The sequence below is a fragment of the Carya illinoinensis genome, chromosome 12 (genome assembly GCF_018687715.1).
Source record: "Carya illinoinensis cultivar Pawnee chromosome 12, C.illinoinensisPawnee_v1, whole genome shotgun sequence".
Classification (NCBI taxonomy): domain Eukaryota; kingdom Viridiplantae; phylum Streptophyta; class Magnoliopsida; order Fagales; family Juglandaceae; genus Carya; species Carya illinoinensis.
This window is the reverse complement of record NC_056763.1, coordinates 26531393-26549261: the sequence shown is the minus strand read 5'-3', so window position 1 is coordinate 26549261 and position 17869 is coordinate 26531393. Positions and strand designations below refer to the sequence as shown.

Sequence of the window (17869 nt, the reverse complement as noted above, 5' to 3'; positions counted from 1 at the left end):
GTTTTGCCGGCAATCTGAGTTATTAAGTCGACCAGCACTACTTCTAGTAACGGCCAGTAGCAAGGTGTTGGGTTAAAAAAAAAAACAATCTTATTGTAAGGAACGGTGTTAAAAAGTCATTTAAGTTCTTATTTCCTGTCATCTGGACATGGATAATCTTAAAAATGGAGCATCGAGGTAAACTGAAAATGAAACTAATGACCAAAATGGAGAAAACCAACAAATGGAAGTTACACTATGATCCTAAACTACCCATATTACAAAGTGAAGTTTTGCAGTTATCTCTTCCAATCCACTATGTAAAACAATCCAGTTAAAGAGTACAAACTACAGTGGGTTCCTACCATAGATACAAGTTAGTTAGGGCATAGGAATTCTCCCGTTGCCAACCAAATTGCATTCAATTTCATTGCCATCCTTTGCGGGGCTTTGGTGCAGAGGAGCTGCTAGCAGAAGTTTTCCTAGCACCTGACAAGCATTACAAGGACATTGGAAATTTTTGTAGACAGATTAGGGAGAGAAGGAAAGAGAGGTGAGGTGCATGGGCCGGAGATTTTCTAAGAACTGACTAGTGAAGCAATAAACCACCTAAATGACTATTGATCTAGTCATGTGAAAGAAATATGTCAATTTACTTACTTTGTGATGAGATCTTTGAGGACTTTCTGGTCAGTGAAAGCCGAGAAGAGTTGGTCTGCACTAGCTTTTGGGGGGGCTTGGGAAGTTTAGATGGTAAACTCGGCCTGCGTTCAAGCAGAGGTGGCCTGTGCTCAAGCAAATATAAAGAAATTAGGCATCGATTAACTTACGTAAATGTGATTTGATAACTAGCAATATTGAGTGAAAGGCTCGCACAGGCATAAAACCCCCAACCCCCATTTTAGGCCTCTTAGGAAATTTCACTGCATTTACAACTGTGAGCTTTTATCAAAATACCGAATGCAGCAGAGATGCTGCTGGAACAGGGAAAAAAAAACTAGGAAGTTTTATCATTGGAACTAGAGATATGATATAATTGCAAAGGAAATGTCACTCAAGTTACTCAACTATAGAAAACGTTCAATATTGCAAAGGTCATGGAAGCTTCCATAACCCAGGTTGCAGAAACCAAGTTGGGGGGCAATAAGATTTAAAAAGCATTTATTGCCTTGTTGGCATCACAGAATGAGCCTTGGTAATATTTAAGAGATGAATATTATATGTAGAAGTGACATATTAGAAGAAGCACATGGAAATAAGAAAGACTTACTTCTCTTTGTTCCGAGCTGGTGTGCACTCGGAAGCTGTGTTTTCGGGTGGTTTTGCTACTTCAGGGAATAGGGTGTACTCCACAACACTGCATATTGAGCCTTCAGTTTCTGTTCCCATTGAAAGCCCGCCATCAGATATATCACTTAATCTTTCCTCAGAATCTGCATCCCCAAAGCCCAAGAGCTCAATGTCTTCGTTAAAATCCTGACCTACATCCCCTCCAGATAGCTTCAAATGAGGAGACAATTCCTTCTGACGTCTACGAAATTCATCCATTGATGGCTGAGAACCAGCTTCAGAGTGCTTATCACTGCTCTCTGAACAGTTGTCCATATCTGAAGCTGCTCTTTCCAAAATCCCTGAACCTTTTGCTCCTGTCAATCTTTGGCTTTGTCGAGAAGTCCCAATGGAAGGTCTCCTTGGAGAGGAAGACCCATACCTAAATGAGGTCATACCATGCTTTGTACCATTGGCATTAGCCTTGAGAAGCTGCAAGTGCTCAATCTCTTCATCTTTCTTTGCAACCATGTCCTTGAGGGATGTGACCTTCAAGGTGAAAAAGGAATCAGATGGAAAAGAAAAATCAGAAGAAGAGGGAATCAAAGATGTTTGTAAAACTTTAAAGAAAGGTAATCAATTAAGGCCCAACTTGTGCCCTCCAACAATTTCTCATGCTTTTAATCCCCAGAGCTGAAAAAATGGTAGGCCTAGTATGGTGGGTAAAGGAAATGGTCTTGATGGCCTTCCAAATAAACTCAATTGCTGTTGAGTAAAGTGGACTTTATGGATAGGCACCAAGGAGCAAGGATCTTCCGCCTTTAACCAATAGGAAAATTCTTCTTGTCATCCTCACACTTCACACACCACATTTATTTTATTTTATTTTTTCATTTTTTCTATAATAAATATGTAGTGTGTGGATGATAAATAAAATAATTTAATTAGTTTAATAAGAATAAAATGAATTAAAAAATAAAAAAAATAAAAAATAATATTTTAATATATAAAGTGTGTGGTGTAGGATGTTGTGTAGCATTACTCCTTATTAAAATAACGAGCAGTTACAACCCACAAGCTATTTGCAAATTCATTCTTAATCATTCCTAGTTGACAGCTCATTGCTTTCAAAGAGTCGTTGATTATTGTACGTGATATCCCATATGATAAGGATAAGTATAGATGGTGAATGAGATCCCACATTGCTTGAGAATTAGAAATTGTTGCTCTTTATGAAATTCCAATTGTATTATTGACTAATCCTTTAGGAGTATAGGCTATGTGGTTTGGGCTTTCCATTGGGGTGTTACATTGTAAGATTTAATCTTTTTGTTTTTGTGATACACGACATTATCGATAATCTTGGGAAAGACCTCGCCAAAAGAAAGCAATTAAGAGGAAAAAGATACAGCACTCTGAAACATCTGCTTGGTATTGTTGAGAGCAGGAAACATGAGTAAGCATGCTAAGAATAAAATATTGGACCTGTTCTGTAAGTTCTCTAACATCTCTTCCCTCTTTGTTGCTCTGAGCAGCACCTAACTCTACACCAGAAACTCTCTCCGCAAACTTCAAGGTACTTATAGTCTCGGAGTAGGAATCTATATCCGGATTAAGCTGTACGAACATAAGTGTTTTTGCTTGACCGCCTACAATTTGGAGAAGATAAATGAGCTAAAAGATAAAAACAAGTCACATTCATAACTTATTACCATAGTTGAAGACAAAAAAATAAAAGAAGTACCTAAAGAAGTCTGAAGTACTTGAGTTAATTTGCTATTTCTGTATGGTACATGTGGACTCTTCTGTGCTAAAGCAAAAATTACATCTCCAAGAGCTGATAGTGATTTGTTTATATGTTGTGCCTCTCTAAGCCTATCCCCAGTTGCTTCAGACCGACCCACTCTTTCACTACCAGCAAGATCTACCAAATGTAGATTGCCACGCAAAACAACATTGGTCTCCAAGTCCATGCCTCGAACATGAACAGTGAGAATGCTGCACCATATGATTGAATAAATCCATGCCAAATGAACATAACTAAACTGAAAAGTGGTTGGCAAACGAACTGAGGACTGAGTATAATACCTATGGGATCTGCTACTTCTTTCATTCAGGGCCGTGGCACCAACTGCCCGATTCATTAAACCAATATTCATTAACTCCAGGACATCAGCAGTTGATTGAACAGGGTGTATGCTTGCCTCAGGAACAGCTAATCCATTCGGTTGTGTGGTGTTCCAAATCCCAAGTGTGTGCAAGTCAAAGAAAACAACAGGCTTTTCCATCATAATAAGGTGAGAGGAGCAGCCAAGAATGCTACTCAGAATTAAATGATCAGATGGAGTGCATCCTACAATCAACAGTGCAATTGAATTAAAGCCAACAAAAAAATAACAAAGGATATCTTCTTTGAGGGCCATTGATTGCGAGTAGATCACGGACTTGTTCGTTATATATCTCAACCATTTGAACAGCAACTTCATATGCAATGGAGCTTTTCCGGCTTTGAGAAATTTGAAAAAGATCATTTAAAGCTCTATAGTTAACTCCCCAGTCCTCTTCTGACATTATGTTAGGCCCACTCTGGAAGAAATACAATAAAAGGTGTAAGGCAAAACTTTAGACATGTAAAACTGATACAATGTGAAATATTTTCATACCATCGTATAGGTCTTTCCTGAGCCAGTTTGACCATAAGCAAATATGCATACATTGTATCCATCAAGAACAGACCGGATTAATGGTTGAGTGTCCATAAATACATCCTCTGTCAGCACATGATTTAAAATGAATAGAAATTAAAATGCCAGAATGTTTTCACTAATAATGAAGTACATCAGTTAGAAGAAAAGGTGTGACCAAAATAGTAAACATCATTCATTTACAAATTAATACCTTGAGTAGATGTTGGACCAAAAACCTTGTTAAACCTGAACAGCCTACGGCTATCTTTCCCTTGTTTAAAGGGATTAACAATAACTAATTCACCATTTTCACCAATATATTCCGTAATGGTCTGCTTCTTACTTTGTCCTGGAAGAAATGGTCTTATGCGACAATACACTCTAATATTTCCTACATAAGAGAGTGAAAAAGTAAAATGAAAGAATTAGCTATGAGCTCAGAAAAATAAATAAGAAAAACGCACACTATCTGAGAACAAATAAACTCCAGCAACAACCAAGAAGACCAAATGCGGCACCTTTCAAATCCTGAACTTCGTTATACAACCAACGATTTTCAGCTAAAACTACATGGTAATTTTCGGCAGCTTCTGTTAGTCCTTTAATCTTCAATCCTGTTCAAGAAAAAATACTAGTGAGAAAATTCCCTAACAAAGATAGGTGCACAATATTTAGTACAACATAAACTATGAATGATCAAACCTACCCAAGTAATAGAATTCCTCTGGATAACTTCTTTTTGTCTTCAAGACTTCATGTTTTATGGACTCTAAAGCTCCCTTCAATTCCTATGGATAAAACCATGTTATAGATCAATTTTCACAAGATATAAGAATAGGAAAAATGAAAATTAAGACAAACCTGCAAGGCTCCAAATTGATAATCTATAAAGCTCAGGTAGATTCGCTCTTTCTTCTTCCATCTCAGTGATTTAGATTCAGAAAATGCCTCAAGTTCTTCTACCTTCTTTCTTGAACTTGTTAAAAGGCACTCAAGTTCCTCCAACTTTTTCTCCAACTCAACTTTAGCTTCGTTAGAGTTTGATTCTAATAGCAAGCAATGATCCTCATGTGTCCTTTTGGCCATTTCTAGTTCTTGTTTTAGTGTCAAAATTTCCATATCACTACGATCCTTCTCTTCCTGTAATTTTAGCATGTCTTGCTCTTCAAGTTTCTTTTTATCTTCTATTTTGGTCTTCTCAATCTGCAAGATCCACATAAAAATATGTTAGAAGTAATAATAACTCACTAGCAATATAACTAATAACCCTGTTGCAGCAATGGTTTTTCTTTTGCAAATGGGGAAAATAATAGTTACCGTTATCCCCATTTTCTAGTTTTTTGTTTTTATAAGTTTTACAATGTGATAATTTTTTTACATAATTGAAAATCATTCTTCATTTTCATAAATAAGGTACCCAAACTTCATCAAATAAACAATTTACACATGCATCATGAATAAACATATGGGATATAGCTGTGTAAATAAGAAAATTGACGTTGCACATTTTTACAAATTATAGAATATAATATATTGAGATTTTGTATAGTAACAAATTAAGAAAAGTGAAATTAATGGATAGGGATTTTTCATTTGTAACAATACAACATTGGTTATGTGACATCAATTTGTAGAGTTAACCATGATAAGTGATGGTGGTTCTAAAGGTCCTCAACATATGTGGGAGAGATAAATAACGTTCATTAGGGGAAGGAACTTAAGGAGTACTTAAAATGGATATAATATCTAGCATTTATTAGTTAGGATTATTATAATCAAAGCTCAACAAAAGAAACATGTTTCCATAGAGTTGAATACAAGGAGAGGGCTAAGAACAGTAGTGCACCTTTAGCTCTTGAAGTTGTTTCACAATAACCTAGAGGAACAAGAAGGGTTAAAATCAATTGGGTGAAACAAAAACAAAATGCATGCATATGAAACTATGTGTACCTCAACTTCTTCACTAGTCCCTGTTGCAAGGGTTTCGAGCACTCTTATTCTTGATTGATACTTCTCCTCTCGAACCTTACAAAGCTTATTTAGCTGAAAGCATGGAACAATACATAAAATTATTAGTCCTGAGCAGTAGAAAATATACTCTGATTTTTGGGGAAAAAATCTAAAGCACTTTACAGTTTTTAAGTTTCCTGCTACGGTTGAACTTCGCTCTTCTATCACTTGCATGACTTTTCTCAACAACCATGCCACAGGCTGGAAATTTTGGGGGGAAGGGGGGTGGGGGAAACCAGTGAGTGATCCCAATGGAAAAATAAAGAGAGAGAATATATTAGTTCAAGGCATGCTATAGTTGTATGGTAACCATGCATCCTCTTACTGTCATACATTAGGTACGTCCCCATTCTTTCTTAGCAAGCTATCATCCAAAATCTTATTCACAGTGTTGAAAAGTGATCGAGTAGTAGCCTTCTGTGAAAAGAATTGCAGTAAAACATGAGAACATCATCAAACTTAATTGAAAACCACAACAGACCATATAGGTTTAAAAAAATGAGCTTACATCCAAATTGTTTGACTTGATTAAATCTACAATTTTGGCATCGGAAGAATCAGGAAAACATCCTTGGTTTGATTGCAACATCTCATTAAACTTATATCCAAGATGATGTATTAAAGCATCTGATGGCTCTACAAGAGAATAAAATAATATAAATGCAAGATGAAATGAGCAAAATTAAAAATTAAAACATCAAAGAAAAGCAAGATAAATTTGGCAATCAGAACAAGACGTTTCACATTGAGGCCCCCAGCCACACCTCTGTCTCTCTTCAGTGGCTGCCTAAGATGCCCAAGATAATGAACTGCAAGGCTAATGGCACCTCACACAGAATGAGACCAAGTGAACCAACCTTAGTCCCCACCCCCACCCCTCTCTCCCTATGCCTGTCAATCCATAGTTTCGTAAAGTTCAGTGACTGAATCAGACATAAAGTCACCCATTAAGCAATGCAGGCCCCCTTGCCAAACATATTTCCTCCAAACAGCCACTGGTGATGCATCACATATTGCATGCATGATCTAAATGCATCTGTTGTTTGAATTTACACACAAATATGCCATGAGCTGGGTGTCATTCGCACATAAATATTTTGTTCCCTTTCAATTGAGATATTGATGAGCATACCTGAAGAATCATGCAAAGCACATTGAAATTTGGCATCAACTGAACCTCTATGCCACCCTCCCCCATTTTCAGCTGGATGTTGTCCAGATGACAACAAATTCCCTTCAGAGTGATCAATTTCCTTCGAAAAGCCTACCTCTAGCCGATCCCATCTTTTTCTTAATTGATTTTGGAAGTTTTCTGTGCCAACATTAGAGTTCAAATGCACTCTAAGAGTATTAAGGCACTGCAAAACTGGAACCATAGATCCCTGCAAAATAATCTCAGACAATTAGCTAAAACAAACAAAAGAAAGTTCAGAAATTATAAGAGATTGGGAAGCATCCATGATTTCAATTTCTGCAAACCAACTGAAGGTGCAAGTTTGTTTGAGTTGGGACAATTCAGCAAAACCCAGAATTGAACTGAGCCTTGCTTTCACAGAGCAGGGCACGCTGATTTTTCTTTGAGGCTAATGGATACTGATCTAGAACATTCCCAATTACTTCTCTCAAGGTTAAGTCAATTCAAAAGCATTAAAATAGGTATGAGGCGACCTAAGGTCCAGGCTCAATGTAACATACCCAAGACCAAGTTATGTGATTGACAGGTGCAAAGAAATCAGGCTACTATGTTTGCAATATTAAAAGGTACCTGATCTAGATCTGCTAGTTCAAAGCCAGGAAATCCTATGTCTTTGATAGCTGCCAAAAACTTTCTGACATTTGGGACGGTCTCAGAACTGCCTCCCTAAAGTAGACAAAAAACTGTTAATTGAGCAGTAAAATTTGGGAAAAAAAAGAGAGGAGATAGAACAAATAAAACTCATAACAAAAAAAGAATATATCAAAAAGGTTATAGATGGACAAGACAAAAGGTAATCCTACCATTTCTATCAAACCAGGCCTGAGCTTGTTCAAGATGCTGCATAAAACAGTGCCATCAATCAAGTATGCTCTCAATTCCTCCTCCGAAGCTTCCAATGGCAAATTTAAATGAGGAAGCACACCATTTAACCACTCCACCAGAGAAGTTTGCTGGTCACCTGAAAAATACAAGTCAAAGTGTAAAACAAAAGGAAACGGGAATATCAAGTGTGAACAAGTTATGTGGAAACGAATATGGGGAGAGAGAGAGAGGGGGGGGGGGGGGGGGGGGGGGGGGGGGGGGAGAATAACTTGGGTAACCTTCAGCCATACCCCCAAAACTTTCACTCCTGAGCTGTTCAACATCTTCACCATGAGCCCCATTTGAACATAATCCGCTATTTTCACCTTTGAGGGGCTCTAACCAGGTGCTCATGACGAGACCTTCCCAAATGCCTTGTTTCTAAGATAAACCCTGGACACAATGCTTCAATTAAACAGTTTTCCGCATGTAATTTAGAGCAAGAGGTCTACGATAAGAATATGGAATATATTCAATGGAAACACCGAACCAAGAATGCAGGTGTATATGCCTCACTCAAGGAAGCATAGCATACCATACGTTTTAAAGACTAAAAATTAGAAAGTGATTGGATCCGCAGTTGTTCCATTTATCTGTATTATTCATGCATGCATGCATACATACATATAACTAAAAAATTGAGCCCCCAGGCATCACAAAGACAGTATGTAGAAAACCAAAGTAAGAGTCTCAACAGGGAAAAAAGAAGAAGAAGAAGAAGAAGAAGAAGAAGGAAAATCTTCCCAAGCAAGCAATCAGTTTTCCAAACCTTCATAGCGAGTATTTCACCTCAGCTGATGTAAAACTCACAACCAAGTTTCATATTATAGACAGTAGCAGATTGATTCTAACAGTACTGTGATGCTAAATTAAATGGGTGATTTTTATCCTATAAATTTCATCTTATTACAATTATCAACACAAAAAGAAAAAAGGAAAGGAGCTAGAGCTCATGGGGAACCAAAATTCTTTTCTTCTTCAACACTTTCGACCATAAAAAGCTCCATCCACTTTTACTCCTACAATTCTTTTGCTTAGTTGAGTTAAATTTCTCGTGCGTATGCTACTTATTAAAAATATTTTCTCATGCGTATGCTAAACAAAACAAACAGAAAAAAAAATAAAAATAAATGCACGAAGTAAAGCTACTTCAATGAGCATAATTTAATACAGAATAAAAGAAAAACAAAGGAAGCGCTTTCTTTCTGTTGCATTGTCTTTCCTTCCAGATCAGATCCGCGCGAAACCCAAAATTTTGTAGGAATGGAAGCTAATGGAGAGAATGTGGCTAAGAAAACGAACCTGGGGATTCATGCAGGATTCCGATATGGGGTAGAGATCTTCGGAAAACAGGCCAATGGACTAGCTCTGAGATTGGAGACGTACCAATGTACAATACATACGACAGCGAAAGGGCGCGGGCGTTCGGGACCGATCCGGTGGAGAACTCAAAGCGTAATTCTGTTCGTTGGGGGAGAAATTCAGGCCCGAGATTTCAGAGACCGGAGCGATGACAGTCTGTGAGAGAGAGAGAGAGAGAGAGCCTTTTTCAATTTTTCGTTTTATCCGGAATCTTTTTTAAAAAATAATGAGGGGCTGCGATTTTAGTTTAATTGCGTTTCCCCCCAAATAATTTTGGAGTTCTCTTCCCGCCTTGGCACTTTTCTGTTTTGGTCTCCTTTTTCGGAACTTCCCCGTGTTTCAACATTTTTAGAATGGATAAATTTTGCTTTTTTTAAAAAAAAAATAATAATAAATAAATAAATTAAAAATTTATATAAAAAATTATTTTTGAGAAAGGCTACTTATTATTTTAATTTTCATTATTTTATGATATAGCATTAGATAATTAAAAATTATTTATTATATTTCATTTATAAACTTATCATCTAATATCGCATAGAATAATAATAAAATAGATGATAAATAAATTTTTTCTACTCTTATTTATAACTTGATATAAATATAATATTTATTACAATTATAAAAATCTAAAAGGTTTCCCTACTTACAAAGTGTGTGAATAACACATATTTCATATTTTAATAATATTATAAAATTTAATTTATAAAAGATTTAATTATTCAATTTTTTTTTTGTAAATTATAAATATCGGCATTTAATTTTTAAAATTAAAATATCAAAATTTTTTTTTATGTTAATTAACGTGAGAAAACAACACAACTGGTACAAAATAAACCAAACGATCATGCATGCATGGGGGAAGAAGGCACCATGCAATGCAATTATGCCTGAATGGATAAAATAGAATCTAACCGGTGATAGACGGTATCTTTTATTTATTTATTTATTTTTATTTTTTAAAGTAAGTGTTGAGTACTGAGTAGATTCTCGAACAATGATTAACGTTATTTCTGCTTGATTCTCCCGAGTTAATGGAACAAGCAATGCCGTCATCTCTGTCCTATGTGACTTTCTTAACTTGTAGGAAAAAAGCTCGAGAAATCCGTTGACATGCAAAACGAGACTACTCTTGTCTCTTGATGTAGTCAAAATGGGTAACTGTATAATGTTGTTTCTATTGTCTCCATCTTCATCATAATATTTTATATTGCTATAAATTGAGAAATATATTTTTATAAAATATTTTTATAACTGAAATAGTTTTCATATTTTTTGGTGTGTTGGTCCAAATTCAATTTGCATATTCTCAATAATATCTCGTTAACATGAATTTTGACGTGCTTAATAGATCATTATAGTGTGAACAATATTATTTTTATTATGAATTTTGTCTTTTTTAATTATAATATATTATATTTTAAAGAGTAATTAATTTTTTTAAAGAAGAAGACAGTATTTTAATTTTATTAATAACCCTTATTTATAATAAAAAAAAACCGTGATTACAATTAAAGAATAATCATTTGTACAAATTTTAGATAAACAAGTTCCGTATAATCTTTTTATAAAATAGTGAATCAAATCATAAAAAAATGAAAAAAAACCATATTATTTTTTAATAGAATTTACTTTTTTACAAAATATATATATATGTATGTATGTATGTATAAGGCTCGTGTATTTTAAAGACTTATATCTAACGTTACTTTATTTTAAATAATTTTATGCATCTACCGTTTAACATAGATTAGGTAATGACAAACTGTTCAAAGTGCTGCTCAAGCATACGAGGTAGCTTGGAGCGCACTGAAAGTTCCGGACCAACAATTTTCTTCGGATCTTGACCGGCAACATTGTACACAGCGTAATCTTCAAACCACGCGTCGACCAGGCCTCACGTGATGGACCCTATGTACGCCGAAAAGAAAAGAAAACCCTAAAATCTGAAAACAGGGTCCCAAAGGGCCAAAACCACCCCCCGAAGCCTCGCTTGCTTGTGCAGGTGCAATGGCGACCGAAGCACCAGATCAAAATCAGACCCCACCGGATGCCGCCATTCAATCCATCACGATTTCTGACTTCCAAGCCGAGGTGCCATCCTCGAGCTCCGTGAACCCAACCACCGAGTACTAATCTCTCGCGAAATTCACTCATATTTGCTTAGTTGAGATTCTCTATTTGTACGGATACGCATAAGCATCTAATTTTGTTTTATTTATTTCATTTTTTTTTATAAATAATGGATCTGATGTAGGATCAGTTTGGAGGAGAAGTACCAAATCGTGAGGAGTGTTGGAGAGGAGTGTATTCTCGATGATGAGCTGCGAAATCTACTGGCTAATAAGCCCGAACCGATCTGTTACGACGGGTTCGAGCCCTCTGGCCGAATGCACATCGCTCAGGTACTACTGCTTATCGTATGTAAAAATCTTTCGAATTATCATACTTTCCTTTCGAAGACTTTTAATCAATTCGTTATTTTCTTCGTAAGTAAATGCATTTCTACTCAAGTTTGTGGTATACCTAATTACGTATGAAGAAGCATGAATTGTGTATTGTTGGATGTATATTGTTCTCGCAGAAAGATTATACCATTGAAAGAACAAGAATGGCAGGGCATAGCCATAGCTTTGAATTTTTTTGACTCTTTCATTAAAAGAACGAAACCTAAATGGACTTGCCTACAACAAAGGAAACCTAGACGGGACAGGATGTCTCTTGTACACAAACCTGATTTATTTTTATTCCTTTTTACGTAATTCTGAAATTCTTGTTTGACTAGTCGTAAATATTGAATTGCCCTAGGTAGATCCTTTTTGGAAAGAGCTGTTTTAATCTCGTGTGTAGGGGGCAGGTTTTGGTTTCTCTGTGACTTATGCTCCGAGATCTGAAAATGGGTATATTTACTAACTTGGTCCACAGGGAGTTATGAAGACTATAAACGTGAACAAACTGACATCTGCAGGGTGCAGAGTGAAAATATGGATTGCAGATTGGTTTGCCCAGCTAAACAATAAGATGGGGGGTGATTTGAAGAAAATCGAGACTGTTGGGCGCTACTTGATTGAGATTTGGAAAGCTGTTGGAATGGATTTGGAAGGAGGAAAAGTGGAATTTTTGTGGTCATCAAAGGAAATTAATTCAAGGGCACATGAGTACTGGCCTCTTGTTATGGATATAGCTCGAAGGAATAAGCTCCCAAGGATAATCAGGTAAATAATTGTATGAATTTTTCAATAAGCTGGTTATACGGTCCTTTTTTACTTATAGGTTGCTGTTCATCATTACAGGTGCAGTCAAATTATGGGTCGAAGTGAGCAAGATGAGTTGACTGCAGCCCAAATTCTCTACCCATGCATGCAGTGTGCTGATATATTTTTCTTGAAGGTGCTTGCCTTTTGCCTTTAGTTTTAAAATATTCCCTTTTGTTGCCCTGGTCAGTGTGTGTGGCTTCCTTGTTTGCTTAAAAATTGCATGAGATTTTGCAAATGTTTGTTGCTGCTAAGTGTAGGCAATATCCAGCGAATTCACTTCTAGCATGTTGAGATATATTTATAAGTTTGTTGATGCCAATGGTTGTGCAGTGAAAATGATGAGGATAATGATGAAAATGCTGTTCTGGCTACCAATTTAACTTATTGTCACTAATATCAAATGTGCTTATGGATTATGCAGGAGGCAATTGCTGTATCTATGTTAAAACGCATTATTGTTAACTATTTAAATTGCTTTTTCCCCAAATAGGCCGACATTTGCCAACTGGGAATGGATCAGCGGAAAGTGAACGTACTAGCAAGAGAGTATTGTGATGACATCAAGAGGAAGAACAAGCCTATTATTTTGTCACACCGTATCCTCCTAATCCCTATACCAATGTTTTCTATGTTTTTGTATCCTATAATGTTTTACGTGAATCCTTTTGAGGTGTTTATTACTTTTTCTTAATGGTGATTACAGACATGTTACCTGGTTTACAGCAAGGGCAGGACAAGATGTCAAAAAGTGATCCATCGTCCTCCATTTATATGGAGGATGATGAGGTAGGATGCTGACAAAGGGGGTATTAAATTGTCATTTAGTTTGGGGAAGGGTTGCATTACCTCGATTGGTTGCATGTAGAACATGCACATATTGAGATATGAAAGTAGGTTTTAACCTGAAACTTAATTTAATGACTGTCATAGGCTGAAGTGAATTTGAAGATAAAGAAAGCTTACTGTCCTCCAAAGATTGTGGAAGGCAATCCTTGCTTGGAGTATGTAAAGTATATGGTTTTACCTTGGTTTAAGGAGTTTGTCGTAGAGCGCAATGCAGATAATGGTGGTTGTAAGTAAGTTTTATGGTTCTCAGGATGGCAGTATTTATTTCATTTAGTTAAGACTAGGACTGTGTGTTTGAACCAAAATTAATTCCCACAAAAATGCTTGTTCCTTAAAAGAGTGCAGTTGTCCTGAGCTGTTTTGCCGACCCAATTTCTATCTGAAACATTGATTCCAATTGTTCTCTTACACTCCCTTATTCTTATCCAGGACCTACAAAAACTTTGAGGAATTGATTGCTGACTATGAAAGTGGAGAGTTACACCCAGGTGACCTTAAACCGTCTCTGTCAAAGGCATTAAATAAGATACTTGAGGTATGTTCTCGTTTATAATTTTTATTAATGCTTTTTAGGTTAGCTAATTAATGCAACTGTTTGACTGATGTGAGGTAAATATTATCGGGCTCCTGAAAGCCATTACTATCTTGTATTATGCTTAATTTGCGGGGAACCTTTGATTGGTTGAGCTCTGTTCATCGAGTACCTTCCATGTATTTAAAGAAGTGAAGAGTCACCGACCCGTGGGTAACCCAAATGGTTAGGGCGAACTTGTGTGCATGTGCCCCATGTCACAGGTTCGATTACCTTGGAATCAAACTGCGATTTAAGTGGGAGGCCACGGCGGTGGATTGTTGTGCCAGTCTCCCCGGGGTTTTAGGTTCAATGGGTGAGTCCTAAGAGCTTTGCCATGGGGTCCCCTGTCATTAAAAAAAAAAATATGAAGGTCTCCCAGCCCCCAAAAAAACCCCCAAAAAAAAAACTGTACATCCATTAGTCGACTTACCTCAGTTTTGTTGAGGGGATGAGGAAATGATGCAGCTAGTTGCTAATGTAAAGTCTGCTCCGGAGAGCCATAACGCATCATCTTTGTTATGTCAGCCGTCTCTAACTGCTTTGTTCTGTCCATTTGCAGCCCGTAAGAGAACACTTTAAGAAAGACAATCATGCCAAAGATCTATTGAAAAGGGTTAAGGTATGCTCGTTTAACTAAAAATCTTGAAAATTTTATTTGCTGTTTTTATTTTGATTTTGATTATCATTTTCTCATAACTAACATTGGGCTTTAAATCACAAAATATTTTGGTTTATTACATTTCATTGTCCGCAATTAATTTGTCCTCGTTTTATGTTGGGAAACTCAAGCAACGGTGTCTGATTTTGTAGGCTTATAGAATTACAAGGTAATGCGGAATAGAGAGCCTTCGACTCTTGTTCTTGTCGAATTGGTGGATGGAAGTTCTGATACGTGGCAATCGGCTTGCTGCCATTGCACTCCTTTGAAACATTTATCACGTTATACTGCCGTTCTAGGCCAGTTATACTCTTTTTGAAAGAAACATGTTATGTTCATTGTTTGGATATTTTTTACTTTATGTTTGAGATCTAATGACTAAAAGTTGGATAAAATATTATTGTTTAATATTACTATTGTTTTGTATTTGAAAAAGTTGAATTGGTTATTATTTTGTGTGAGAATTTGAAAAAGTTGTAATAATATGATGAGATAAGATGAAACCGTTTCTGTATTCAAACGTAGCCAAAGAGATTATTATAGGTTTGCTTTTTATATGCAACTATCAAATTCCAAATTTTGGAAGGCCCACGTGCATTATTCCGCCAATAAATCTTCTAAAATAGAGAGATTTCAGTTATGAATGTCGAAGCTGTCTGCAAGTAGAAATGAGAAGTAGAACGCAAAAATAAATGAGAAGTTGAACGCAAAAATATCAATCAAATTTCTCCAGGAATTACGTAGCGGCATATTGGTAGAGGCATAAATTACACTTCCTTAGCCGTTCAACAATGCCAGAGGTAAATGTGCAAGCGTGGCATGCATGTCCTTATCGAAGGATCCATTCAGCGGGTCCTCTTCATAACATAGATCATTTTGTCAATTTCATTATCAAATCATGCAAACATAGCTCTACCAAACACACAAACTTAAGAGTTTTATTCTCACCGACACTTTCCACCGAGAAAGTGTCCCGATTCAAAATTTTTTTTTTAAATATTTGTGTTTGTTTATATTTTTGAATTGTGTGTGTTTTTTTTAATAAAAATACATTAAAACAGAAAAAAAATATTTACAGTAAATGAAATTCATTATAGAATTTTTCAGTGACTCTAGCAGTACCCTTTGTTGTTTACGCATGTATAAATCAAAACCTTAGCCCAAAAAGTGATTGACTTAGGCCCAAAATGGTAGTGGGTCGAATTCTTTCTCAAAGCCTCTGAGAGAGAGAGAGAGAGAGAGAGAGAGAGAGAGGCGAGATCTTCTGTTCTTGAATTAGTTGCAATGAATAGTAAGCATGCAGAGTTGTGCACCTAATATAATTGTTGGAAATGGTAGAAAATGAAGAACGGGAAGCTCAGGGAGAGCGTTACGAGACCAATCCAGAAATCCTAATCTCGAAACCGACCCTCAATCCTCCCTCCACGCGTCCTCAAACCCTGCCCGAACCTTTCGAGGAATCAAATCCCGCTCTTGGTCAAATCGAGATCCTCAGAGCCCTCGAGGTCATGGAAAGAGACTTTGTGGCCATCGCCGATAGCTTTACCTCTCTCTTCTCTTCCCTTCATTTAGCTATCTCCAATGTAAAACTTGGCTGGTCTATTTTGATTGATTGAATTAATTATTTATGTTCTTTCCCTTTTATTAATTTCTGTTTGGCTGGCTAGAAAATGTGGGAAATGTATATTTTCTGTTTCAGTGTTTTGGCTACAAAATTATAGATTAGCTTTCGTTTAAAATTCCTCTTATTACAATTTCTATTTTGCTTCCGATAAAATCAAGGAAAGAATAAGAGTAATGCTATAGAGCTCCTATCTGACAAAAATTTGACCAACGGTAGGGCCGACTCACCACTGCCGCTGACGAAAATTTGAGAAAATTTTTCATATATGAAGGCATCTTCTTTAATTGAGGTTTCTCACCAACCAAATAGAGCATAATTTATTTCCAATCTTTCTTAGTTCATGCTTATGGCCATTGGTGAACCAATACATTTGGCTGTTCAAAATGGCCGTATTTCAGAGAACACTTTATCTGATGGAACAATATTACGAATATTGTAGGTTACTGGTAGTTCGGTCAATCATATGCATTGCTTCACTGATGCTGTGGGTTGCCTTCAAGAATCTGGTAAAAGATTATGTAACGTATAGATATTCACATAAGGCTGATATCTAGGTTAGCTACAGAGCCTAAGACTGTAATTATCAATGTTGGGATGTTAAAAATCATGATTGCCGTTGTGGTGACTACTTAGTTCGAATGTTGGATCTTTCTATCCCTTTGCTATGCAGTTCTTTTTTCTTTTTCTTTTTTTTTTTTTTTGATGGGCAAATATGAAACAAATAAAGGAAACATATACACTCAACAACGCCCTCTGCTATGCAGTTCTTGATGCAGCAACCAAGGGGAATCGGTACATAAATTCATGCCCATCCTTGAATCTGATGTGAATATGTCTCGAATTCTTTCTTCTTGTGATAAAATGGTGTATTGGTTAATGTTACAAGAGTAATTATTTGTACAAGTCTCAAATATAGAAGCATTGCTAAGGCCTTTTGTAAAATGTGGACCGTACCATGAAAAAATGTAAAAAAAAAAAGGTCACTTTTTCTGATGAGGACTATTTTTTTACAAAAAGCCAGCGTGAAGCTTTCTCACTTATGACTTGTACCTAATATCACTCATTTTGCAATGACCCAATAAAGTTGAAATACTAAAAAAATGTCTTGGTTAATGTTGCAACACGAATATAAAGACAGTTTTAACCGAAAATTGTTACAGATACAAAGAAATTATATAAAAATAAATTTACAAATTAATGTAACTTTATATGATTTGTTAGATTTACTTTATAATAAAAGTAACTTTATAATTTGATATACTACATCAAATTATATAAGTTTGTAATTTACTTTTATATAACCCTTTTGTGGCTATTGTATTCCCCTTTCTAATCTAATGAGGATATTTTCACAGATTAAACGAGGAGATGAAGGGCATGGACAGTCTAGCTATACAGCTGTATCCTTTCTAACAGCTGTATCCTTTCTATTTGTTTTCTTACTTTATATAGCTCAGTGTTGCATAGCTCATGCATCTACCATGTACCCTTCGAAGTTGCTTATTGAAGGACCCAACAGCTCACCTCATTTTTTCCTTCTTCGA

The 17869-nt window shown here is 36.2% G+C and overlaps 2 protein-coding genes across 3 annotated transcripts; one reads left to right on the top strand and one right to left on the bottom strand.

Annotated features, from left to right (window-relative positions):
• Window positions 1-207: 207 nt before the first annotated feature.
• LOC122289816 (kinesin-like protein KIN-14J) lies at window positions 208-9587 on the bottom strand. 2 transcript variants are annotated; one of them, XM_043097122.1, is made up of 22 exons: window positions 9307-9587; window positions 8256-8397; window positions 7944-8101; window positions 7711-7806; window positions 7078-7327; window positions 6454-6581; window positions 6279-6362; window positions 6069-6146; window positions 5886-5978; window positions 5782-5811; window positions 4797-5138; window positions 4642-4723; window positions 4454-4549; window positions 4147-4326; window positions 3912-4018; window positions 3656-3834; window positions 3337-3501; window positions 2993-3246; window positions 2734-2897; window positions 1250-1797; window positions 640-764; window positions 208-468 (listed from the first exon to the last, which is right to left on the bottom strand). In XM_043097122.1, exons 2-22 carry the CDS (start codon window positions 8356-8358, stop codon window positions 407-409), a joined length of 3324 nt encoding a protein of 1107 aa, XP_042953056.1. In that variant the 5' UTR covers window positions 8359-8397; window positions 9307-9587; the 3' UTR covers window positions 208-406. The 2 variants fall into 2 exon arrangements, with proteins under 2 accessions (XP_042953056.1, XP_042953057.1); XM_043097123.1 differs by having other exon boundaries at window positions 6454-6572.
• A 1607-nt stretch (window positions 9588-11194) lies between these two features.
• Window positions 11195-15109, top strand: LOC122289815 (tyrosine--tRNA ligase 1, cytoplasmic-like). Its single transcript, XM_043097120.1, has 10 exons — window positions 11195-11495; window positions 11624-11771; window positions 12292-12581; window positions 12660-12756; window positions 13114-13219; window positions 13327-13409; window positions 13554-13699; window positions 13899-14004; window positions 14603-14662; window positions 14854-15109. The coding sequence occupies exons 1-10, from the start codon at window positions 11377-11379 to the stop codon at window positions 14872-14874; spliced, it is 1176 nt and encodes a 391-aa protein (XP_042953054.1). The 5' UTR covers window positions 11195-11376; the 3' UTR covers window positions 14875-15109.
• Window positions 15110-17869: the final 2760 nt, after the last annotated feature.

Excerpts from the sequence above, each read along its gene's own strand:
- LOC122289816 (XM_043097122.1), bottom strand. The coding sequence starts at position 8,358 with ATGAGCACCTGGTTAGAGCCCCTCAAAGGTGAAAATAGCGGATTATGT. Across the intron at positions 5,979-6,068 it reads TAGCAGGAAACTTAAAAACT|CTAAATAAGCTTTGTAAGGT; the intron begins GTAAAGTGCTTT and ends CCATGCTTTCAG. Across the intron at positions 1,798-2,733 it reads TTAGAGAACTTACAGAACAG|GTCACATCCCTCAAGGACAT; the intron begins GTCCAATATTTT and ends TTCACCTTGAAG.
- LOC122289815 (XM_043097120.1), top strand. The coding sequence starts at position 11,377 with ATGGCGACCGAAGCACCAGATCAAAATCAGACCCCACCGGATGCCGCC. Across the intron at positions 11,772-12,291 it reads GCCGAATGCACATCGCTCAG|GGAGTTATGAAGACTATAAA; the intron begins GTACTACTGCTT and ends CTTGGTCCACAG. Across the intron at positions 13,220-13,326 it reads GCCTATTATTTTGTCACACC|ACATGTTACCTGGTTTACAG; the intron begins GTATCCTCCTAA and ends TGGTGATTACAG.